A 26,583-nucleotide genomic window follows, 5' to 3' on the forward strand; every position below is an offset into this window, starting at 1 on the left:
ATGGTGATTGCAGCCATGAAATTAAAAGACGCTTGCTCCTCGGAAGGAAAGTTATGACCAACCGAGACAGCATGTTAAAAAGCAGAGACATTACTTTGCCAACAAAGGTCCGTCTAGTCAAGGCTATGGTTTTTCCAGTGGTCATGTATGGATGTGAGAGTCAGACTGTGAAGAAAGCTGAGCGCTGAAGAATTCATGCTTTTGAACTGTGGTGTTGGAGAAGACTCTTGAGAGTCCCTTGGACTGCAAGGAGATCCATCCAGTCCATTCTAAAGATCAGTCCTAGGTGTTCTTTGGAAGGAATGATGCTAAAGCTGAAAATCCAGTACTTTGGCCACCTAATGTGAAGAGTTGACTCATTGGAAAAGACTCTGATGCTGGGAGCGACTGGGGGCAGGAGGAGAATGGGACAACAGAGGATGAGATGGCTGGATGGCATCACTGACTCAATGGACGTGAGTCTGAGTGAACTCCGGGAGTTGGTGATGGACAGGGAGGCCTGGTGTGCTGCGATTCGTGGGATCGCAAAGAATTGGACACAACTGAGCGACTGAACTGAACTGAAGCACTACTATTAATACAGTTTTACTCTGTTTCAGGCTCTGTGTTGAACAGACCATGCCATTTAGTCCTCAGGGCTACCCCGTGAAGTATACTATTGGATTCCCCTGAAAACAGAGCTTGAGATAAGGGCTTTGGGTGGTTGGTTTGGGGGAGGTAATCCTTGAGGGCATGAATGAGGATAGAGAAAGCCACACAGAGAAAGAAGAGGAGTCAACAAAAGGCTGCATTAACCAGACACCATGGTGGGCAATAGGGACTCCAGCTGCTTGACCTCTTGAGAAGTAGAAAGATGCCTCCCACAGTTGTGCAGCAGAAAGACAGGAAGCAGGGGCATCTGTCCACTGACGCCCATGACCCACTGGTCAAGGGTTAACCCCCAGAGCTAGGGAGCTCTCCCAGGGCAGAAAGGAGAGGAGCAAGGCCTTGATGGCTCTCAGGAAGGTAAATGGATGCAGCCAACAATGGCCCACTGCAGACATGGCTAAAATTAGAGGTGAAATATGTGAGTCAGGGCAACAGCAGCTTCTACACAGTTATTACCTCCCCATTTTACAGAGGGGAAACCAAGATACATGGAGGTTACCTCACCTGCTGAAGATCACAAGGTGGGTCAATGGTAGAGTCAGGATTCAAATACTGACCATCAGACTTCAAGGCCATGGTCCCAACCATAGCGGGTAATGACAGCTGCACTATACTCTTCCCAGTGTAGCTCCACCTACAGGTTTAAGTAGTCCACCCACCAACTCTATTTGGAAACCAGATTGGGGACATTATTCAAACACTGCACTTTCTTCTTTGGGAATTCATTTTTCAAGTTGCAACACCATACGAAAATGCTACTAGAATGCTGTATCTACATTTTGGGAAAAAAATAAATACCTTTGACTTGAGATCATGCAGAAAGAGAGAGGTTCAGATAGTACACCACTTGAAAGAGGGCGAAAAAATCACTCATACAGCTTTTTTTGAGTTTAGAAACTGTTTTTTGATTTTTTTTATTAAAACATAATTCTTCAAAGAGTATAGAAATACACCTGGCCATGATCTGTTAGATGTCAACCAACTGCTTCAAACATACATAAGAAATATCTACCAAAGTCTGGCTCACCAGAACTTACTAAGTTGTACATATACATTATCAGAACATCAATGTGGCTACATTTGACAGATTATTCTCAAGTGGACACAGTTTTCCGACAGATTATGTTCCTTCTTGATGAAAGCTGTTACAGTTGTGAATGTTTGAAAGATAAGCTTGAAGGGCCACACGGTGAAGCATCAGGACGTGAGGAGTTACAGAGGGCATGCAGGCCCCTGTTTCCACTGTGAGCACACAATGTACAGAAGAGACAAACACAAAGAGGAAGGCACTCCCTCCTCGGGAGAAGGGTCTTTGGGTTCATAGTCAGGAATCACAAGACAGCACACCCAGGAAAGGACAGGAAAAAGAAATTCCCTGCACACAGTCTGACCTTCCTCCAAAGGACAAGGGCCAGTGTGGTTCAAGGAGATCTGCGAGGACCACTGCCTTTGGGATGTGCTGCCTGCCACTGAGTATGCCCCCTCCCTTCAACCTTGCTCAAGGCACTGGATTGGCTCCCTTAGGTACAATGAACAAGAACAAACACCCACCAGAAAAGAGCAGAGCTGGTGCTTGATTTGCTCTCATTAAGAGTGAAGTCACCTGTACTTTGAATTCAGTGGTCTCGAATCACTTGTGAGAGCCCCCAGGCAACTGGTCAGTTGAGGACATTGTCCTCCCTCTCCTACCCTGTCTGGGTCCTGCTTTAACTTCGTTGGGAAACAGGAAGCCAAGAGCTTAGCTGGGCTAGGTGTTGCCTTGGCATTTCACAATGATGAATTCCTTCTGTTTTGTTCCTCCTCTATGCCCAAAATGAAGGGAGTCACACAAACAGACTGAAAATGAAACTGGCAACACCTGGGATCTGGAGTCTTCCTTGGAAGAGAACCAAACTTTCCCCACTCTTTTGGACAGAATCACCTCTCCTAATCAGGTATTTTTAGCTTGACATTTCCAGAGGCCCCCATGTATACTAACTTTGCCTTTTGAAATGATTTTTAATTCCAGAAGTTGGCACAAGATCATAATTTTCAATATCCTTTACCCCTGCTGATTGCTGCATAGAATCTTTCTCACAAGATCATCTGGGAAGATTAAAGCCTACAGAGTGTGGGTACTTCTCAGTCTTTCTTCTCCACTTCTTTCACATTTTAAAATCAGTCTAATAGGCATTTTCTTTATGGTCACATGGCTCCATAATTATCTTGGGCTTCTCTTAGAGTACTTGCTCCCTTTGGCACTCCATAGACACTCTCCTCTATGTATACTCTCTGCAGGGCCCCAAAACTGAGATATCCTCAGAAAATGCACACGAAGTTCCCACCCAAGACCCATTCCCCACTACCCAGCTTTTGTCTCCACAGTGAGGAACATGGACTTTACTAAGGACTTGGATCACTGAGATAAACATATATATAGATAGATAGATATACACATCCTCAATAAAGAGGACATTTGATTTTATATATAGATTTCCCTCTCATTCATAAGCACTTGGCCCACAGAGCAGGAGTCAACCCATGCTGAGTTGCAATTAGATCATACAAATCACAGGCCCAGTGAAAGAAGAGCAGGAATGTGGAAAGACCTGTGGCTTCCAAGGATTCACAAGCCATGCTAGGAATCCACCTTTGGGAAGATGCTCACTTTATTGTTTCTGCTCATCTTCCGCTCTACCCTGCCTACCTTGGGCATCTTTGTCTGGATCAGCTCTTCTGGGGTGTTACCCAAGGGAGGAAGCAGCCTCTTCTTGCTGTTTCGGGTCTCTGAGAGCCACTGGGGAGGCAACTCAAAAGGCCCAAAGCCAAACTGCAGGGAATACTTGTCAGGAAATGTCTCAGATTCCACAGACACTGCTGGTGCTACCTGGGAGATAGAGTCCACGGTGCCTGGGGGTGGTGCGGGAGCTGCAAACTGTGGCCCCAGCTCTGCCTCCAGGCAGGTGGGAAGTAGCTCCTTGGCCTGGAGAGCCCCTGAGCCTGGGTACTTGGCTTCGCTCTCTTCCTCATCCTCCGTGGGCTTGAAGATCTGCTGCTGCCCAATGTGGAACATCTCCAGGAGTTGGCTGCCTGAGCGCATGCTGGGCTCCAGGCTGGCATCAGCCATCCCACTCCCTGTGCCCACCACGTTTCGGCGGCTGTAGCGGTGGTGCAGTTGGACCAAGGTCCCTACCAAGCACTTGCGGACAGATTTGTTCACAGTAAGAAAAAGCACAGGGTTCGCCAGCAGAGAGACTTTGGGCAGCCAAATGGCCGTGAGCAGCAAGAAGACGGAAGTGTCAGGGACATTAAGCACTGTCTGGTAGATGACCAGTGTGGCGTAGGGCACGCTGCATAAGATGAAGACCATCACCATGGACAGCAGCGTAGCATGCAGCTCAGCCTCCCGCTGGGAGGCATAGGGGATAGAGATGGTGTTCTGTGGGGTCCGCAGTGCTGCTATGATGACCTTCTTCTTCTGGCTGGCACTCAGGGCCCGGCGTATCAGTATTAAGAAGAAGAACACCACAGCCACAGGCACGATGACCGTGGTGATGTTGTAGACCAGAACGTAAACCAGGTGGCCCAAAGAGTTGCTCCAGACTTCCGTACAGGTTGACATGGCGTAGATGTCGGCCACATTGGTCACCGCAAACACAGGGACACTGGCCACCACTGCATGGGCCCAAATGTATATCACTAGTTCTCGGGACTTGGCATCAGATATTTTTCTCTCCAGCGGATAGAGGACTGAGTAGTACCTGCCAAATGCACAAGCAAAATTCATTTCACAGAAGAAGATACACTTTAAATTAGGGGAATTTATATTACTAAAAGTAGGAGAGAGGAAAGAAAGGGTCGAGTTCTTTCTTTCTGCGTAAGACAGAGGAGATCACTAGGGGAATTTGGAAGCTAGACCCTAAGTTTTGAGGACTTTGCCGTACAATTCATTGTTAGCTTTACAATTATTGCCACCAGCACTAAATCCCAAAGAGTGCCCTCGATATAAAGGATATCTCCATCTGCTGTGAAGGCACTCTTTTTCAATTTAAGGGTAAAGGGTAGTTTGTAAATAATTTTACATGGGCTAGAGGAGCTTAAGGGCAATTTTCAAAGCCATGAAGAGAGAGAAATTTGCACACAAATCCAAAGCAAACTCATGCTGCAGTATATGTGCATGGGTATCATTAGCATTTACAGCTGCTGGTGCAGAAGAACCCAATGTGAGGGACAGACTCTGACAAAGTCCTTCAAAATCAATTCCACTGAAAAAATTTTGTGGGCTCAGTAGCCATTTTTTACATGATAATCGCTCAGGACCCCTAAGATCAATCAGTAGGTCTAAAACACCTGCACAGTTATATCTTTATTAAAATCAGAGATTTTTTTCCTTCAAGCTTGACTTGATTATTCTATAACCACCTAATCAGAATTCCCAAAGCACCTTGCTTCAATATCACCTATGACTTGGGGAAACTGAGTAATTTGATTTGTTTTGGGTTTTTTTTTCTTTTTTTTTTGAGTAATTTGTTAAACCCCTAGAACCACATCTGTCTTGAATGGGCAGTCAGTAGCCCAGTCCTCAGAGATACAGAAGTTTTTTCACCCTTAGCCCACGTCTGTGCAGTCAGCTAACGCTGGAGTCGGCCTTCCAACCCTATTAACATGTATTCCCTCATGCGGCCACCTGAGCATGTGTGCTTTCCTGCCACTAGGATTTCTGAGCACCACCTTTGTGCTACATATTGTGCCAGGCACTGGGCTGCAAAGATGAAAGGATACACAAGAATGTTTCTAAACTACATGGGGGGAAATGGCATGTAAGCAAACAATTGTAACTGAGGAGAAGATGGCCCTACTGGAGGCATGCATAGAGGAGGCAGGGGAAGGGGAGCACCTGGGAAAATGTCAAGAGAAAGTGGTGCTGTGGTGGAGTCTGGCAGGGGACAAGCTGGGGAAGAGACGATGCACACACACATGACCATGGATGACCAGAGATGGATGAAGCGCGGTAAAATGTATTCTAGACCGCTTTCTGGGAGGGGAAGAGAAGAGAAAGAAATGTGTAAGTCACGCACACTCTCCATTTTTTCTCTCTGAATATAGATAAACTTTTCTATTCATCATTTAACAAATCCAACATGATGGTCCCACACCCACACATGAATACATGTCCACTCTCTCTGATTCCCATTTGCTAAAAGACATGTAATGAACCCCAGTTTCCCATCATCTCTGATTCCATTATATGTAAGGAAATGGATGCAACACGAGCACACAGGTTCACTATACATCATTTTGTTGGAGTGTACGTGTCTAGAGAATGATGCAGAAGTGCACATGGCCTCCCAATTAACTTGCTGACTTGGTGCCATGAAACCAATATCTGAGAAAGAAGTGAGGGAAAGGACTGTTGTCCCTTTGTCTTCATGTACACCACACTTATGCTTTTGAGTAATCACTAAATAATGAAATAGGGACTACCAACCTTGCTTTTCTACTAAAAGAACTTGCTTACCTTTTTTAAAAAATAGGAATTTGATATTAACAGATGTGCTAAGCCGTTTCAGTCATGCCTAATTTTTTGCGACCCTATGGACTGTAGCCTGCCAGGCTCCTCTGTCCGTGGGATTCTCCAGGCAAGAATACTAGAGTTGGTTGCCATTTCAGGGGATCTTCCTGCCCCAGGGATCAAACCCAAGTCTTGTATGTCCCCTGCACTGGCAGGCAGGTTCTTTACTACTAGCACTACCTGGGAAGCCCATTAATAGATGCACAATACTATATATAAAATAGATAAACAATACAAATAAAGACTTACTATACAGCACAGGGAACTATATTCAATATTTTGTAATAACCTAAAATGGAAAAGAATCTGGCAAGATTATATATATATTTATACATATATATACATATATATATGAATCACTTTGTTGTACACCTGAAACATTGTAAATCAACTATAATTCAATAAAAAAAATAAAGTAAAAGATACACTGGAAAAAAACTTTAAAATGATGGCAAAAATACAGTAGATTTTCTGCTGGAAAGATAATATGGATTTCTTATTATTTATGTATTTTCTTGCCTAAAACCAGAGGCTCAAAAATAATCCACAGGGATTATTGTTCTGGGTGGAATAGCAATGTCCTGAATGATGTGTCTCCACTCTTGTTGCATCCTATTCTTAAAAAACCTTCAGGATTCATAGCAGCATTATTCACAAGATCCAAAAAGTGGCAACAACCCAAATGTCCCTTAAGTACATAGTAAACAGATAAATAAACTGTGGTATATGCATACAATGGAAAATTATTCAGCAATAAAAAGGAATGAAGTAAGTCGTTAGAAGAGTAGGTCAAGGGGCTTCCCTCGTTGCTCAGTGGTAAAAATCTGCCTGCCAGTGCAGAAGGCATGGGTTCAATCCCTGATCTGGAAAGATCCCACAGGCTGTGGAGCAACCAAGCTTGTGTGCCACAGCTACTGAGCCTATGCTCTAGAGACCAGGAACTGCAACGAGAGAAGCCACAGCCATGAGGAGCCCATACGCGGCAAGTGGCGAGCAGCCCCTGCGCTCCGCAGCTAGAGAAAAGCCTGAACAGCAATGAAGACCCAACACAGCCAAAGATAAAGAAAACTGTTTCTAAGAGACAAGAGTAGATTGTAACAGTTCTCATCATCAGGAAAATGATATGTTTCTATATGAGATGATGGATGTTATCTCATTCTTTTAGAATATTTTTTATGTGGACCATTTTTAAAGTCTTTATTGAGTTTGTTACAGTACCACCTCTGTTTTATGTTTTGACTTTTCAGCCATGAGGCATGTGGGATCTTAGCCCCCTGATTAGGGATCAGGACCCACACCCCCTACATCAGAAGGTGAAGTCTTAACCACTTGACCTGTCAGAGAAGTCTCCAGCTAAATTTTTAGTGAGCCATTTCACAATATGTGTAAGAAAATCCATTATGCCATATACCCTAAATTTATACAGTGCTGTAGTAAAGGGCCTGTTGAGTGATGACCCCCATGTAAAAGAAGGCAGACACACAACTCCAAACTGGTCCATGTCACTTGGTTTTGTCACCTGCCTCGTCTGCTCCTGTGGATGGTGAGTTGAGAGGAGAAACTGTCAAAGAGCTGCAGTGGCTCTCTAGTGGTAAAAGGACTGCAGACAATTTATCTGAGAAAGAATGTGCCAAACAGAAGAGAAGACTAGGAAAAAAAAAAAAAATATATATATATATATATATCGGTGCAGCCTATCTAAACACAGGCCTCAAATAGTTCATTTAGTTCTTTTTACCCCTGAGGAAACTGAGGCTCAGAGAGGTTTGCCCAAAGCCACCAGCAAGGAAACAGCAGAGGTAGGACTTAAAATCAGACTTCTGGCTCCAAGATCCCTCTTTTAAGTACAAAGTCAATGATTTCTGCTAGTATGCAGCAGGCTTTGTATGACTTTGTGTCCCGTCATACAGCTGACACTGGGCAGCTAATGAAATCTGGGTTCCAAGTCAGATAGGGTGAAGTGACTCCAGAGATGGATTTTGCAGTCTATACCCTCAATAGGTCATTAAGGTTTAAGCATGTTTAAAATAGACAAAGAGTATTAAAATTCTAAATTCACCTAAAACATAGTTAAATTTATCACAGGATATAAAGTCAGAAGAATCAGCACATTTCACATAGCAACTTCTCCTTTTTGTAAATCTTGAAATCAAACATTCTTGTGGACACAAAATATTTTTCAGTTCTTGTGTGCTATTTAATTCTGTTCTCTAAAATGTATTATTATCTCAACTCTATTCATGAAGTGCTAGCAACAACAACAACAACAACAAAGGCAGGAAGTTGTTGATTACTGAGATCTTTACACTTCACTGTGATAAATTTGATCAAATTATGTATAATAGCAATAGCTAGGATGTAAGATGTAAGATTTATTTCAAATGGACATCCATTAAAAAGTGATGGGAAGAGAAAGCAATCACCATCACAGTATAAAACCTTGGAAATAAACCCTCCAAAGGAATTTCTGGTGCTATCTGGACAGGTCCAACTGGACTGTCTAATCACTTGTTAAATAACTACTGAATTGTTTGTTCTCTTGTTCTTCCAGAAATGTTTTCATCCATCATCAAAAGGCCCTAATTGCAGAGTTAGCAATCTGATGAGCAATCTACTGCAAATTGCAAAGCAAATATGGCCAATTCCAACCAGACTGAAACTATATCATGCCCCAGCTCTGCCCCAGCACCCTCATGATGTAGCCTCCTCAACACCACATCTTTTCTCAACAGCCCCATTTTTCGGGGCTGCTGGCTTTTGTGAGGCATCTGTTTCAGCAACTGATTCTCTTTCTCTTGACCACAAGCAATATTTGGAACATCAGCTATTCACCATTTGCTTCACAATGCTAATTTTTCAGTACACTTAAAAAAAAGCTACGCCCCCGGCTCCTTAATCTTACCTATCCAAGGCAATGGCAGGGAAGCTGAGGATAGTCACAGAGCAGAAGACTTTGTGCAAAAACTTGACGACCCTGCAGAAGAGCATGGTGTAGATCCACCAGCAACAGTGAGGACTGGTGCTGAGGATGATGTCGAAGGGCACGCAGACCAGGCTGGCACAAATCCCCGAGCAGGCCAGGTTTTTAATGAACCTGTTGGTGACAGATTTGAACACGGTTGTGCGGCAAGTCGACCATAACACCATGAAGTTTCCTGGCCAGATAGGCAAAAATAAAAACAAAAGAATTTTTAGATAAAAAGAAAGAAGACAGAAAGGAAAGAAGGAGAATGCAGGTTAAAAAATAAAAAAGATTGAAAAACCACATTTGGGAGTCATTTCAAAGAACTTAAAGGCCATATTATATTATCAATTTATGTGAAATTATTAAATCACTTTCAGATATATCAAAAAATCTAGAAGAATTTTTAGTGGTGAGTTTTGTTATTTAATTTCAGGCATAATAAGTATTATCATGATGATCCTGTCTCACCTGAGTATAAACAATTGGCTGCTGCTGCTGCTAAGTCGCTTCAGTCGTGTCCGACTCTGTGTGACCCCATGGACGGCAGCCCACCAGGCTCCCCCGTCCCTGGGATTCTCCAGGCAAGAACACCGGAGTGGGTTGCCATGTCCTTCTCCAATGCATGAAAGTGAAGAGTGAAAATGAAGTCGCTCAGTCGTGTCCAACTCTTAGCAACCCCATGGACTGCAGCCTACCAGGCTCCTCCACCCATGGGATTTTCCAGGCAAGAGTACTCGAGTGGGTCGCCATTGCCTTCTCCAAAACAACTGGCTAGGTATTGCTAAATCTCAGCCAGTCTACTCTGTTAAAGCTTGCAAATGACCTCCAGTTACCAAACTCTGCCACAGAAACAGGTCAAAAGACACACACACGTGGCTTACAATTTTCTATTAGCCATGTTTTTTTAAAACTTAAAAGAAGCAGGTAAAATTCTAGTAGAGTATTTTATTGACCCCAATCTATGCTAAACAATATCATTTCAACATGTCATTGCTACTTTAAAAAGTACTAATGAAATATTTCCATTCTTATTTTTGTATCACATCTTTGAAATTTGGCATGCATTTTTAAATTGAAATATAATAAATACATAACATTATATTCATTTTAGGTGTGCATGCTGTACATTTTATTTTATACTTAAACATATTTTCAGTTCACATTAGTCACATTTCAAATGCTTCACAGCCACATGCAGCTGGTGGTCACTGAAGAGGCCTACACTGCTCTAGGTCTTTAGCATCTATAACATACTTGCCTCTCTCTAAGCGTTCTCCTCCTGTGGCTTCCACAGGCCCACAGTCTCCTGTGTTTCTCCCACCCTCCCACCTCTCCCAGGTCCTAGAGGCTCCTAGTCTTCTTCACCAGGCCCTTTCCCATCTTCTCTCTGCAGCCTCTTACTAGGTTAAATTATCCATTGAGATGTCTTGCTTTTGAAACATTAATGACCCTCACATTCACGCCCCAGACTAGACCTCTCCTCTCAGTCTGTTCTGCCTAACCACTGTCCTCCAGAGCCTACACAATCTGGGACCAACCTGCCTAATCTCACACCATGCTGCCCCTGGCTTGGTGGGCACAGTCACACTACTCTTTTTTTCTGTTCTTGAAGCACATCGAGGCTGATTCAGTCTCAGTACCTGGGTACAAGCTTTTATACTGCCCAACAAGGTTCTTGTATGTCTGATTGATTCCTTTTAATCCAGGTCTTAGTACAATTGCTGCCTCCTCAGAGAAGCCTTCTCTAACCATATTTTTATTTTAAACATTCACTGTTCCTCCCTCCACTATACTCTGTTATGATACTGTGGCCTTCTTAGCTTTCATAATTATTCATTTGTTTATTCATTTTCCCTTCATTTCATGAGGACAAAAAAAAAATGTCAATCTTGTTCACTATTACAATTCCACTGCCTAGTTCAATACCTAGCACAGAATAGGCATTCAACAAATATTTAGATGAATGAATTTGTAAAAGGACAAATAACAACTAAAAGTCCCTGCAATAAAATAACCCTTCTGTATTTGGAATATCACAAGAGGCTGTTCTAAGTCAGTAGTTCCCAAACCTTACTATGCATAAGGATTACTATATCAGACACCCTGTCTCACAGTTACAGGTATAGAATTGGAAACTTGCATTTGTAACAAGCTGGCCCCAGACTGAAGCTTCAGAACTAACTGCCATGTCTAGCCCTTATCCCCAGGGCCTCACAGGGCCCACGTGCTCAGGTATACCAGGCAGCCTATTCTACTAGGGAGGCTTTCACCTGGTGAGAGAGCCCGGTCCACATGGCCAATCAGTCATGACCCAAGAATACTGCTGCCTCTTGAGTACAGCCACAGAGAATGCCCTCTAATGACCTGAGCTGGCAGCTCAGCCTCACACAGGAGAGCCATGGTGCCAGGGGAGGGGATAGCAGAGTTCAGGGCTGCAGCCAAAGTCACCCCAGGAGATGCCTCAGTGCCTCAGATGTTGACATAACTTTCTGTCAAGAGTCTCTCTTCAAATACAATATTCTACAGCTACTTCTTATTTGCCAGAAAAAAAAAAAAAAGACACCGTGTTTAGGTAAGTAGGCCAGCTGCTTCCAGGAAATTCTCTAACAAACTTTGGTTACATAAGTATGCTGCCTCAGTGAGATGAAATTTGCAGTGGGCATATATACACACGTGTTCAATACAAGAGCTGTTTATACTAATACTACTACCTCAGGCCCATCCAGCTCTGTCACCAAGGTTATAAGCTGAGCAATAATGATGTATTTGAAGCTCCATCTACATGGAGTTTTTTTCCCTGGCCTTTTCCCACTGAAACACAGAATAGGATCTTGCTGAAACATCTTTCCTCACTTAAGTTTTACAGACAGGACTTAAAATCTGCTAACAATCTAATAACAAAACTGCCCACTTAAAGAAATCTGACATGAAGAGAGTGTCATAATATCATCAGTTGTGGTACATATACACAATGGAGTATTACTCAGCCGTTAAAAAGAATTCATTTGAATCAGTTCTGATGAGATGGATGAAACTGGAGCCGATTATACAGAGTGAAGTAAGCCAGAAAGAAAAACACCAATACAGTATACTAACACATATATATGGAATTTAGGAAGATGGCAATGACGACCCTGTATGCAAGACAGGGAAAGAGACACAGATGTGTATAACGGACTTTTGGACTCAGAGGGAGAGGGAGAGGGTGGGATGATTTGGGAGAATGACATTCTAACATGTATACGATCATGTGAATTGAATCGCCAGTCTATGTCTGACGCAGGATGCAGCATGCTTGGGGCTGGTGCATGGGGATGACCCAGAAAGATGTTATGGGGAGGGTGGTGGGAGGGGGGTTCATGTTTGGGAATGCATGTAAGAATTAAAGATTTTAAAATTTAAAAAATAAAAAACTAAAAAAAAATAAAATAAAATAAAAATTAAAAAAAAAAATATCATCAGTTGTCAATGCTGAGGCTGTCTCCAGTCCACCGGGGGACTTTCTATAAAGACATAAATGAAGACCCTTAGCATTCTCTTTTTCTCTATCACTATTAATCTTTGTAACTTTGTAGGTTACGCTGGAAAGCCTTTTCATAGGAAAAGGTCAGTTTTCATTCCAATCCCAAAGAAAGGCAATGCCAAAAAATATTCAAACTACTCCACAATTGCACTCATCTCACATGCGAGCAAAGTAGCGCTCAAAATTCTCCAAGTGAGGCTTCAACCATATGTGAACCAAGAACTTCCAGATGTTCAAGCTGGACTTAGAAAAGGCAAATTGCCAACATCCACTGGATCATAGAAAAAGCCAGAGAGTTCCAGAAAAACATCTACTTTTGCTTTATTAACTACACCAAAGCCTTTGACTGTGTGGATCACAACAAACTATGGAAAATTCTTAAAGAGATGGGAATACCAGACCACCTTACCTGCCTCCTGAGAAATCTGTATGCAGGTCAAGAAGCAATTGTGAGAATGGGACATGGAACTATGGACTGGTTCTAAATTGGGAAAGAAGTACATCAAGGCTGTATATTGTCATCCTGCTTATTTAACTTATGTGCAGAATACATCATGCAAAATGCTGGGCTGGCTGAAGCACTGAAATCAAGATTGCTGGGAGAAATATCAATAACCTCAGATATGCAGATGAAACCACCCTTATGGCAGAAAGTGAAGAAGAACTAAAGAGCCTCTTGATGAAAGTGAAAGAGGAGAGTGAAAAAGTTGGCTTAAAACTCAACATTCAGAAAACGAAGATCATGGCATCTGGTCCCATCACTTCATGGCCAATAGATGGGGAAACAGTGGAAACAGTGTCAGACTTTATTTTGGGGGGCTCCAAAATCACTGCAGATGGTGACTGCAGCCATGAAATTATAAGACACTTGCTCCTGGGAAGAAAAGCTATGACCAACCTAGACAACGTATCAAAAAGCAGAAACATTACTTTGCTAACAAATGTCTGTCTAGTCAAAGGTATGGTTTTTCCAGTGGTCATGTATGGATGTGAGAGTTGGACCATAAAGAAAGCTGAAAGCTGAAGAATTGATGCTTTTGAACTGTGGTGTTGGAGAAGACTCTTGAGAGTAACTTGGACTGCAAGGAGATCCAACCAGTCCATCCTAAAGGAGATTAGTCCTGGGTATTCATTGGAAGGACTGATGCTAAAGCTGAAACTCCAATACTTTGGCCACCTGATGCAAAGAATTGACTCTTTGAAAAAGCCCCTGATGCTGGGAAGGATTGAAGGCAGGAGGAGAAGGGGATGATAGATGATGAGATGGTTGAATGGCATCACTGACTTAATGGACATGAGTTTGAGCAAGCTCTGGGAATTGGTGATGGACAGGGAAGCCTAGCATACTGCAGTCTATGGGGTCGCAAAGAGTCGGACATGACTGAGTGACTGAACTGAACTGAACTGAGGCTACGCTGAATAAAATATTTTATGTAACAAACAAGAAAATTCACTGCAAACGAGAGAAGAGGGTATGTGCCAACGTCTCTCATGTACACAGTAAATTGTTTTGCAACTTAACTGAAACTAATCTCAGATATCATTTCCTTCATTTTCTAACTCTCTTATCTTTCTCTCTCCCAATTATGAAGCAGCAGGTGGCATCTGAAATCTAACCCCTTTTCCTATTAATAACTACAGCTAAACCTCTATGTTTTGTTCCTTCTCTAAACTACTTCTCTCTCTCCTCACTTAAAAACTGATGCATTTGGCTCTAAGAACCTGAATTAGAAGAAAGGATCAGGTGAGGGACACCCATACTCAAGTTTGATCGGCCACACATTTTATAAAAAAGTGTGTGTGTGTGTACATGAGTACACACATACATGCACACAAATACATACACAACAACAAAGCAAGAAAATTACATATTTCATATTACATTTAATCTCCTGAGCACTTTAGATTCTTCTTAGCTTTACAAGGTACTGCTGCTGCTGCTAAGTCGCTTCAGTCGTGTCCGACTCTGTGCAACCCCATAGACAGCAGCGCACCAGGCTCCCCCGTCCTTGGGATTCTCCAGGCAAGAACACTGGAGTGGGTTGTCATTTCCTTCTCCAATGCATGAAAGTGAAAAGTGAAAGTGAAGTCGCTCAGTCATGTCTGACCCTCAGCAACCCCATGGACTGCAGCCTACCAGGCTCCTCCGTCCATGGGATTTTCCAGGCAAGAGTACTGGAGTGGGGTGCCATTGCCTTCTCCATTACAAGGTACACCAAGGGATAATTCAGTATATATTTTAAACAGAATATTCAACCTTGAGATATTTTTTTATTTTAGGCATCCTGTGTTTTAAATCACCCAATCCCTTTTAGAGATGACTCAAGTTTCTGTATGCATTCTTTCTCCCTACACATTCACATTATATTTTCTAATGCTGGAGTCCATGACAACATTCAGTGCCAGGGTTGTGGGCACAGTACCAGTTAGTACACACTCATAACACACATAACCAAAAGGGAAATGAGAGGTAGAACATGATGGCATTGGTTCAAATCTACTCTCCCTGGGACTGCTATTACTCTATCATTCCTCCTCATCTAAATTACAAGTCAAGATTTCCCTTTACAAAGTATAACTTGATATCAGACAATGCGTAAAATGACAAAAAAGAAAGTAAAAATTATCGACTATCTGTAAACTTTAAAGTATTTATCTTTCCAAACTCCTGTTTAGATATACAGATATTTTTATTATGCCAGTTGGACCAACTATTCACATGGCTTTTTAGATCTTTTTCCATATCAACCATCTTTCTATGACAATAAATAAAAATAGATTGATATCATCATTTTAACAACTCCATAAAAGCAACAATGCTTCTGTGGTTATACATACACTAGTGTATTTTGTCTGTTGCATACTGACGAGCTTTTTAAAGCTGCTTTCAATACATCTCTAGTATACAATGTTGAGTTCAACATCCTTATATATTTAAATTTGGAGGAATTTGACTTATTATTTACTGAAGATAAATTTCTAGAAACAATTTCCAGGTCAAAGAATTTGCACATTATATATATATATATATATATATATATATATGTATATATTGCAAAATGACCCTCCACAAAAGGCATATGAGACCATTGTTTCTACCACATGCTCATAAAAATTCTGTGGTCTCACTGAAATATTTGGAATTTCGCATGCTTCCTCAATCCTAAGATTCATGTTTTCCTTACTTCTAGAAAATTTTCATCCATGGCCTCTTTGAATTTTTGCCCTACCCGTTTTCTCCCTATTATCTTCTTCTGAAATTAACAGACTTACATTAAACTTCATTCTAGTCTCTTAACCTCTCTTTCATGTTCTCCACTTTCCATCAGTTTATTGTCTTCTGCAAACTGAAAGCTACTTCTCAGGTTTTCCTTCCATTTTATCAATTCTCATTTCATCTAGAAGTAGTAAAAGTATCTTTCTTGTAGCTTACTGGGCATTAAACTTTTTGAAATTTATATTTGGGTCTACTGCAAACTGCCTACTCTTTATTTCTAGTGTCTAGTCATCTTACTATGGCTCTGTTCCTTCTTTAATCTATAACCATGCTTTTAAAATGCTTATAATTTTCTTTTAGATTATTATATTGCTTTTAGTTCTCAACATGTTCATTTTGCCATCTGTTTGCTATATTGGCTCTCTTTTTATGGTTTTCCTCACATGGTTTTTAATATTCAGTTATGAGCTCATAGTATATGGGGGTTGCTTTTCTGGGGCAGGCTATAGACCTGGTCATGGAAACGTTTCAAGTGGCTAGCCAAGCACACATTAGTATGTTGCTGCACTTTCATGTGCAAATCAAAGAAAAGGCAGTTGAAGGACCATTCTGAGAAAAGTTTAGTGTCGGGGGGAATTTTTAACCCTAGGGAGATGCAGGATACTTTAATGACTAAGAACACAAACCCTGAAGACTTCCTCTCGTATTCACATCCCAGTTCTACCATTTACTATGTGATCATGGGTGAATCAACTTCCCTGTGCCTCAATTTCACTGTCTGTAAAGTGGACTTGATAACAATGCCTATGTCTCAGAGCCATTACAAGGATTAAATGAGCCCATACAAGTAACATATGTACAGCACTTAGAACAGCTTCTTATGCCTAATAACGTGCTATGTAAGGAGATGCGTCACTGTTACTCTTAGTTGCACAGCGGTTCGCAAGAAAGGTCTGACAGAGAGAGAAAGAGAGGCTGGGCCAGAGGAAAAGAAACCTGGAGCGGTATAGAGAGACAATAGAAGAGGACAGCACCCTGGAGGGACTAATAAGCAATCAGATATGGGAGACAAGATAGGACTGACTGGCCTGCAGATTTCAAATGGAACACTAGGGTCCACCAAAGAAAAAAATCCTTGGATGGTGCTGGCAAAATCACAGCAGACATCTCGTGGGTTCACAATACTTCCTGGGACTATGTGTTTGGGTATTTGTGACAACTTTAGAGCTTTGTTCTCAGGTGTGTGGGACACACACTGCCTGTCTCTCCTCTTTACTGTCTTCTGGATTCAGTGACTTCACTAAGCCCCTGTCTCCCTGGCAGGGTGGGCAGGGGCCACTGCAAGACCTGCTCCCTCCTAGGCTGTCCAGCCTCCATTTGAATCACAAATGACAGGTCTCAGATCAAGGACATCTCTTCTCCAGATGCAGTCTTGCTCCTAAAATCCATCAAGTCTATTATAAGACATTTCAAACAGCCTACAGAAATCTTGCAGGAGCACACAGACATGATATATCTTAAGAAAGCCCCACAGTAAATTAAAAATCATAAAGGGTCAAGGAAACTGAAAACAGAATCAATGATCTTGACATGGTTTCATAAAGAAAAATGAAAAATCTCAACGTAATGATGACTTCCTCATCATGCTTTCAATTCAACTATGTAAACAGTGGAAAACCATCAAGAGAGTATTTGTATCATTATGGGGAAAGTTTTTTAAATGCCATCTGGCCAATAATAATGGTACAAGTAATAAAACAATGATTATAACTATACTTCATTATTTGTTTAAAAACTTTTAAAAACAATAATTACCTACCCTCTTCCCAATTAAGTGGACACAACTCATGTGCATTTAGATACACAGGTTGAGCAATTAAGAATTTTGTCAGAATTTAAATTTTGGAAAAATTTTATTCAAAATTATTTGGGAAAAAAAAAAAACTACAGTTGGCTGTTGAATAAGGCAGAGGTTGATCTGCACGTAACTTATAGTCAGCCCTCCATACCCACAGTTCCTCCACATCCGTGGATTCAACCAACTGCAGATTATGTAGCACTCTAGTAATTACCACGGAAAAATATCCACATTTAAGTGGACCCATGCAGTTGAAACCCATGTTGTTCAAGGGTCAACTGTATTCAGTTTCTTACCACTTTATTAGAAAGTAAAGGTGTCTCTGAATATCTAAGGGCATTGCTACATTTTATTTAGGTATGATTCAGATGTAGTTTCATTATGAAACTGATTTTTGCAATGAGTTAGTTTTAAAAGAATGTGGCATGTGGTGAGGGGAGGGATGCAAACTTCTCAACATCATATAACCCTTTAAGACCCCTGGCTGCTCCCAGAATTACTATTCAAAGTTGCAGCATCATGATAGAATGAAATTAGCCTAGATATCTAAAGGGCAAATCCATGTTTTTCTCTCAACCCTTTAACCTGCTGCCCAACCAAAACCCTCAAAGGGACCTCCTTTTCATTAGAAAGAGTGAGAGAGAGTGACGGTAAGACAAGATAGGAATAAACAATTCCTCAGAATAAAGAAGGCAAATGGTACCTGGAAAGTTAAAAAAAAAAAAAAAGACACTGTTAAGCTCTGTGAACCTGGAAACACAAACATTAAAATTGAGTTACAATGTTCACACTTCCAAAGGAAAGCTTAAATAGTTCACGAAAAGGATTCTAATTTATTCTGATTTTTAAAATATTTCTCCATTTAACCTACATGGGTAAATTTCCCAGCACTGGCAAGGTGATAAATAGCTACTGGTATTTTTAAGAATTATGGCTGCAGCAAGAACGTGGAAGAAACAAGCTTGTAGCCAGAGCTCTGTACCTGGTGGTTTTCAATACAATTTGCTCTTCTTCTGAGTCTAAAAGTTTGAGCCTCTCCCTCACTAATGAAGTGTCAATTTGCTATAACTTGTGATTAAACTCTCTGGTATCTGCCCAACTCTTTAAACTGATTATTATTAGCATGAGAAAACTGTTACTTTAATTATCATTAATTTGATTTCAGTTGTTCTAAAATGATACAGAAGGTTCAAATTAAGCAGAAATTGGATTAGCAGAAAGAAGCTATGAAATTAGTTTATTAGAATTCATGGTGAATTTTAAATAATTGCTTTGAATGAAAAGGCTCTTCAGTTCAGTTCTGTTCAGTCCCTCAGTCATGTCTGACTCTTTGCGACCCCATGGACTGCAGCATGCCAGGCTTCCCTGTACATCACCAACTCCCAGAGTTTATACAAACTCATGTCCATTAGATGTCCATTAGAATTAGATGTTTTTCTGGAACTCTTTTGCTTTTGCTATGATCCAGGGGATGTTGGCAATTTGATCTCTGGTTCCTCTGCCTTTTCTAAATCCAGCTTGAATATCTGGAGGTTCATGGTTCATGTATGGTTGAAGCCTGGCTTGGAGAATTTTGAGCATTACTTTGCTAGCGTGTGAGATGAGTGCAGTTGTGCAATAGTTTGAATATTCTTTGGCATTGCCTTTGTTTGGGATTGGAATGAAAACTGACCTTTTCCAGTCCTATGGCCACTGCTGAGTTTTCCAGATTTGCTGGCATATTGAGTGCAGCACTTTCACAACATCATCTTTCAGGATTTGAAATAGCTCAATTGGAATTCCATCACCTCCACTAGCTTTGTTTGTAGTGATGCTTCCTAGAAACTCTATACAGTCAGCAAAAACAAGACCGGGACCTGACTGTGGCTCAGATCCTTATTGCCAAATTCAGACTTAAATTGAAGAAAGTAGGGAAAACCACTAGACCATTCAGGTATGACCTAAATCAAATCCCTCATGATTATACAGTGGAAGTGAGAAATAGATTCAAGGGATTAGACCTGATAGACAGAGTGCCTGAAGAACTATGGACAGAGGTTCGTGACATTGTATAGGAGGCAGGGATCAAGACCATCCCCAAGAAAAGGAAATGCAAAAAGGCAAAATGGTCCTGATGAGGCCTTAGAAATAGTTGAGAAAAGAAGAGAAGCAAAAGGCAAAGAACAAAAGGAAAGATATATCCATTTGAATGCAGAGTTCCAAAGAATAGCAAGGAGAGATAAGAAATTCTTCCTCAGTGATCAATGCAAAGAAATAGAGGAAAACAATAGAATGAGAGAGACCAGAGATCTCTTCAAGGAAATTAGAGATACCAAGGGAACATTTCATGCAAAGATGGGTACCATAAAGGACAAAAATGGTATGGACCTAAAAGAAGCAGAAGATAGTAAGAAGAGGTGGTAAGAATACACAGAAGAACTATACAAAAAGGATCTTCATGACTCGGATAACCATGATGTTGTGATCACTCACCTAGACTCAGATGTCCTAGAATGAGAAGTCAAGTGGGTCTTAGGAAACATTAGCCTAGAGGGATTATTTCTCCAGTAAAACAATGCAAGATTATGAAGCCTGAGAGGAACTTTATCTGGAAATTTTATTAACCCTCATGAGCACCAACAATGGTTTCATACCTAGATAAATACCCAGATAAATGAATGAATAAAAGCCTGAAGTTCTATATGTCTCTATCAGAATTTTTTTCTGTGTACTGAGTTTTGTAGGTACCTCTATTGATGGCAACTACCTTTAATCAACAAGCTGAATGCTTACTATCTCCCCAAGCACACAGTGTCAGAGCAGTTTGAGGGAGACGCATTCAAGGATACATCACGCAATACGGTAATTAGTCTAGCAAACGTACACAGAATACTCATGCATTCTATTCTCCTACTCCCTCTCTTCCAGGAACTACAATTGTGCGGTCTGAAAGGGAAAATTATGTTGGAAATATTTCCAAAGAACACAAGAGTAAGATAATTAGAGGGCTAAGAAAGGAAAGTGAGCCAAATCCTGCTTTAGTCCATGGGGACCCAGCACGACTGATAAGAAGTACAGGAGTGAGATTCTGGAAATGAGTCTCTTACTCCTCATGAACTGGCACAATCTATGACACTAATGCAGAGTTGAAAATTCCATCCTTTTTTCATTAGCTAAGTTTGGAAGGAGAGGCAGGAGAAGGGGAAAGCCTGGAAGATGAGGAGCAAGAAATGACATTCTAAAATTCTCATAACAGATTTCAGACCACTTCCTCACTGCTGAGGAGGTTCCTTTTGCTCTAGAGTAGACTCTCCTTCACCACTTTCTCCAGTTCCTTCAGGAAAGGAGGAGGCCAGTAGCAGAGGGGTGTTTGTAGAGTGAGGAGCTGGGACTGGGAGAGCCAGAGCAGTAGATGGTACAAAGCGTGGAGGCAGCCAGATCCAGTCCAGGGCCAGAGAAACATGGTCAAGGTAGGGAAGGTTCTGGAAGGAAGTGGTGGATCTGAAAGTCAGAGCAAGGTGGAGAATAGAACACACACAAGAAACAATGAAAAGATAAGTTACAGCACACAGCCCATCAAGGCCAACCAACATGAGAAAATGGGATAAATGGTCAGATAAAATACTAGGAATCAAGAGCTCTGTAGGAAGCGGGGAAGTGGCATGTGGGTAACAAAGGAGGAACTTAATAGTTGAGACAGCCTCAATCTGGACTCTGAACTTGGATACGACTCCTTGTGAGACAAGAACTGAACCAACAAGATGTATTTAGGTGCAGTGCGGGTGTAATATGATTTTGGAAATACTTCTAATGAATACGCAGGAATAAAACCTTTCCGAAAGCATATTCTTAAGACTTTTCTTTGTCTCTTTTCCTCTTTTGTCTCCTTCAAGTAGTATCAGAAGATGGAGAAAGAGGAGAAGAGGACAAAATCTGAGAGCAAAATAATAAGGAGAATGATTTCAATTCTATTTATCTCCATGTCAAGTCCTGTTTTTATATGTGCATTTCCCAGTAACTATTTAAAGCAACCTAGGCCTTCTCTTCAGAGAAGGCAATGGCACCCCACTCCAGTATCTTGCCTGAAAAATCCCATGGATGGAGGAGCCTGGTGGGCTGCAGTCCATGGGGTCGTGAAGAGTCAGACACAACTGAGCAACTTCACTTTCACATTTCACTTTCATTCACTGGAGAAGGAAATGGTAACCCACTCCAGTGTTCTTGCCTGGAGAATCCCAGGGACGGGGGAGCCTGGTGGGCTGCAGTCTCTGGGGTCGCACAGAGTCGGACACGACTGAGGCAACTTAGCAGCAGCAACAGCAGGCCTTCTCTTCCTGAATCTTCATTAGTCTCATTGCTGAAAACTGGCAAAAGGATTCTTTTCTCTGTATCATGTTCTAAGAATCCAGGATTCATGATTATGGTAATCACAGTGGTACAGATAAACAGAGAAGGAGAATTCTAATATTTTAGCATTTCATGAATAATCAGCTAGCTTCCAGTTCCTGTTTTTTCCTCTCATATTAGTTGATTTGAATAATACTGAGTTATTTACCATGTAATTTTCCTGCTGGTTCAAAATAAAATCAGCATGAAATACTATTACCTTGTTTAATGCACTAAAATCAATGAAGAGATGTGACCTCTTATTTTCCCACTCTAAAACAAAAGGCAGGGGGAAGAATTTTTTATCTTGTGAGACATTGATTTTCCACTTTCTGGGTTAGTAAATTACTGGCTTTCAGAGCGCAGTCAGTGTCATCAATTCAATGTGATTGAAGTAAATAAGATAAAATATAAAATCTGTTCACTTTCAATAATTCCCAGTTTCCATTAGTCTTGCTCCTAACATTTTTCTTATAAAGGTTTAAGCATGCAAACACCATGGATGAAGGCAGAACATTGGCTAGTAAGTATTAGCCAACAAAATTTAATATTACCCCAAGTAAGGAAATAAAAGTGAGCATATATACAATGTCCAGGGAAACAGTGACATGCTACATTTGTTTATTTAATTTTTTTTACCTCACCACGTAGCATGCAAGATCTTAGTTCCTCTACCAGGGATCAAACCCGTGCTGCCTGCACTGGGAGCACAGAGTCTTGACCACTGGACTGCCAGGGAAATTTCTACATTTTTAAATTGTCATTTTTCCAATTAGAAACTCTATAATTCTTTAGCAGGAATAAGAAGGTAATCCACAACACTAAACTGACTTTATATACTCACATGAATGGAAGGAACCTGGAAAAGTTATCTATACTTCTTTGCTTCCATACAAGACTCTGTAAGTCTTATGCAGAGAAAAGCTATTTTTGCTAACTGTTAAGACTTCTGGAAAAAGCAACACCTTCAGACTCCCTATGGTAATCAGCTTCCAAGATGGCCAGTGATCCCCACCTCCTGGTTTTCACAGCCCTCTGTAGGCTTCTCCTACAACTGAATAGGTAAATAATGGGATACAGCAAAATAACAGTGAGACTCCCAAGGTTAGGTCATAAAAGACATCATCACTCTCGTCTTAATCTCTTGAATCATGTGCCTTGGGAAAAAAAGAAGAGTCTGGCCACGCATCACAAGTTTGGCATTTCCTTCCTCTGCTGCTGCTGCTAAGTCGCTTCAGTCGTGTCCGACTCTGTGCAACCCCACAGACAGCAGCCCACTAGGCTCCTTTGTCCCTGAGATTCTCCAGGCAAGAATACTGGAGTGGGTTGCCATTTCCTTCTCCAATGAATTAAAGTGAAATGTGAAAGTGAAGTCGCTCAGTCGTGCCAGACTCTTAGCGACCCCATGGACTGCAGCCTACTAGGCTCCTCCGTCCATGGGATTTTCCAGGCAAAAGTACTGGAGTGGGGTGCCATTGCCTTCTCCATTCCTTCCTCTACCCCTCAGCTTTTTCACAATGAAAACAGCTTCAGTTTATTTCTGAGTGTTTTTTTTTAAAACTAGTACATGGTCACTGTTATAAATTCAAATGGTTCAGAAAAGTATAAGAAGAAAGAAAAATTACCTGGAATCCCACCACCTTATAAACATGATTAATATTCTGGTCATCATCTCTTAATATCTCTCTTTATGTGTATAAACATAGTTTTAAGTAAATGGTATATCACTTGTACATGCTGTCCTTTATGGATACCAGCATGATTTTCTCACTATATAATCATAAATAAATATATACACTGTATTTACAGACATATATGACTATATCACAATTTATTATTTACCCTTTGTGCTCCAAATGGGCATTCACTTGGTTTATAGGTCTTGGCCATTATAAATAATATCACAATAAATATTGAACATATATGCTATTTTCTGGTGTTTTTTTTCCTGTGACTTTGATTTCTCATTTCCACCAGCAATGTGTATAGAAACTTTTCCTCCAAAATTTTTGCCTGTGGCAGGTACCATCACTTCTCATTGATCTTTGCTAATCAATGGCTGAGAAGTTATATAAAGACTCAGAAGGGGTAGTCCCTAAGAGCAGTGCCCTAGGCTTTGCGGATAAGACATCTTTGTAGGGCATATTACTTTTCAGAATGGATCACTGTAACATTTCTGGAAACCCATCCAGCCAGTTTGGGATTGAACACTGCTCTAATCTACCGTAAGCTCAGTAACAGATCTACTTGAGTCAAGCAGGCCCTCCTACATCATGCTCTGTCTCCCAGACCATATACACTGCTTCTGTGGGGGTTAGCACCCACAAGAATGTTAGCACGCATTACACTTGGGTGCCTACTCCACTGCATGCCAGATGAGGAAGACAGTGTCAGGAGAGGAAAATAGAAAGAAATCGTGTGCACCAGAGGAAAGCTACAATCCACAACAAGCCAGTCCCCAGAATTGTAGTATAACTCCAATCCAAAACACATTCATTCTGAGAAAGTCAGAGTAGGATGAGAAATTAGGTAATTGGGAGTGCCAGCTAGAAGCAGAAATGGAAAGTCACTTCTACAAAATTTCACTGGGAGGTGCGGCAGGGGGGACGTTTGTGCCTGAAGAAGTCATGGAAATCCGGCTTCCATTCCCCAGGCCTTGCCCTCAGCTTCCCTTTCATCTGGCTGTGCCTGAGTTATATCATTTTATGATCAGCTGAGGATCTCGGACTCCAGTAAGCATCCTCTGAGCTTGAAGACTGATCTAGAGGCAGAAGGGCCCATGACTGAGCCACCGGGAGCATCATTCCAGATGGACTTGATGGGCAGACCAGGAAGCTAGCTCAGTTGCCATCATAAAGGCTTTCCTTCCAGCCAATCAGTGTTTTCAGGCAGTCCTGGCACCTCGAACTAACCCTAGGGAGTATCAAATATTGAGAACTCACATAAAGGAAATCACTTGACTACAAGACCCAGCATCACCAAACCACCAGTAAGCACCCTTAGATGAGTGCAGGACGCCTCATCTAAACAACAAACAAAACAAAAATACAAACCCAGTCATTAGCAGACAGGATTACCACCTCACTCAGCCTTGCCCATCAGAGGAGAAACACACAAACAAAAACTCAGCAGAAATCTCACCCTATATGAAGTTTACACAAACCACTGGACCAACCTTAGGAGGGCAGAAACCAAAAGGAAGAAAGAATTCAACCTTGAAGCCTGGGAAAAGGAGACCTCAAACACAATAAGCTAAAAAAAAATAATGAAAAGGCAGAGAAATACTACACAAATGAAGGAACAAATTGGAAACACAGAAGTCCAAATAAATGAAGAGGAAATAGGCAAACTAATTGAAAAAGAATTCAGAATAGTGATAGTAAAGATGATCAAAAACCTTGAAAAATTTACTATTCAGCAAAGGACATTGAGAGGGCGTACACTTCTGAAAAGTATCTACAGCTGAAATAAAGACAGGACCCAGGAATGCTTGAGAGCTAAAAAAAATTTCCAGAAAGGGGGACCACACAGGAAGATGGGCCTAGTTTTAGCAGGGAATGTGGGAGAAAGGCTCAGAAGCTGATGGGCTCTGGGAGTCCTTACCTCTTCATGTTCTCCTCTCTCTAAGCCCAACATGCTAGCCACTGGAAGGTCCTCCCATAGTGCAAGGGGGTCCTCCAGGTTCTGCAGAGAGCAGGGTAGAGCAAGGCATGACCACTGCAGAGCTGGGGCAAAGCCAGAACACCCATAACATCAGTGTACACACATGACCTGTTTCCTTTTTGTTCCTATAACCTTTCCAAATGGCATTTACACAAAATTCATCTGTCAATGGTTTTTAAATCATACAGAACAGCATCTATGATCAAAATCCATCATTCTCATAAAAGCTGCTTCTTCAAAGCTCTTTTTGGAGAAACTGAAGCCAGTGGAGGTCTAAAAGCAGCTGCAAATGTGCCAGAAAGGTCATCTCCAAGAAAGAACCTTGATTTACTGAAACAGTGTACCCCCAGGGAATAGCAAACGTGAGAATTCAAATAAAAAGGAGAAAACATTTCTCACCATTAATTAGCAAAAATAAAATAAAAATTTATAAGAGCAAGTATAAAAGAGTATGGGGATATGAACATCTTTATATGTTTTTGGCGGACATGTAGATTGCTATAGTGATGGAAAGTAACCTAGCAGTATCTACTAAGTGCATGTATTTCAGCAGTCCTACTTTTGTGAAACTATTGTACAAACAAAAGAATCAATATTTATTGATTCTTTTAGCTATATTTTATTCAGATATATTTGCTGAAGGATTGTTAACCATGATCCCCAAATTTGAAAACAATCTGAATGCCCATCATTAGGATAAACTGTGGCATGTCCCTATAGGAAGATACAGAAATATATAGAAAGATACATCTCAGGCTGTCAACAGTGATTACTTGAAGCAAAGTGGTATGCG

General features: G+C 41.2%; 1 protein-coding gene across 1 annotated transcript in view; it reads right to left on the minus strand.

Moving 5' to 3' along the window:
- Positions 1–1,527: 1,527 nt before the first annotated feature.
- The window catches only part of GPR176 (G protein-coupled receptor 176), a 116,453-nt gene continuing 91,397 nt past the window's right edge, over positions 1,528–26,583 (minus strand). Inside the window, exons 2-3 of the mRNA XM_069596020.1 lie at positions 9,102–9,354; positions 1,528–4,388 (exon numbers count right to left, since the gene is read on the minus strand). Of these exons, the coding sequence (XP_069452121.1) occupies positions 3,266–4,388; positions 9,102–9,354 (1,376 nt within the window). The 3' untranslated portion in view covers positions 1,528–3,265. The remainder of the gene's footprint in view (positions 4,389–9,101; positions 9,355–26,583) is intronic.

Source organism: Ovis canadensis, chromosome 7 (genome assembly GCF_042477335.2).
Source record: "Ovis canadensis isolate MfBH-ARS-UI-01 breed Bighorn chromosome 7, ARS-UI_OviCan_v2, whole genome shotgun sequence".
Classification (NCBI taxonomy): Eukaryota; Metazoa; Chordata; class Mammalia; order Artiodactyla; family Bovidae; genus Ovis; species Ovis canadensis.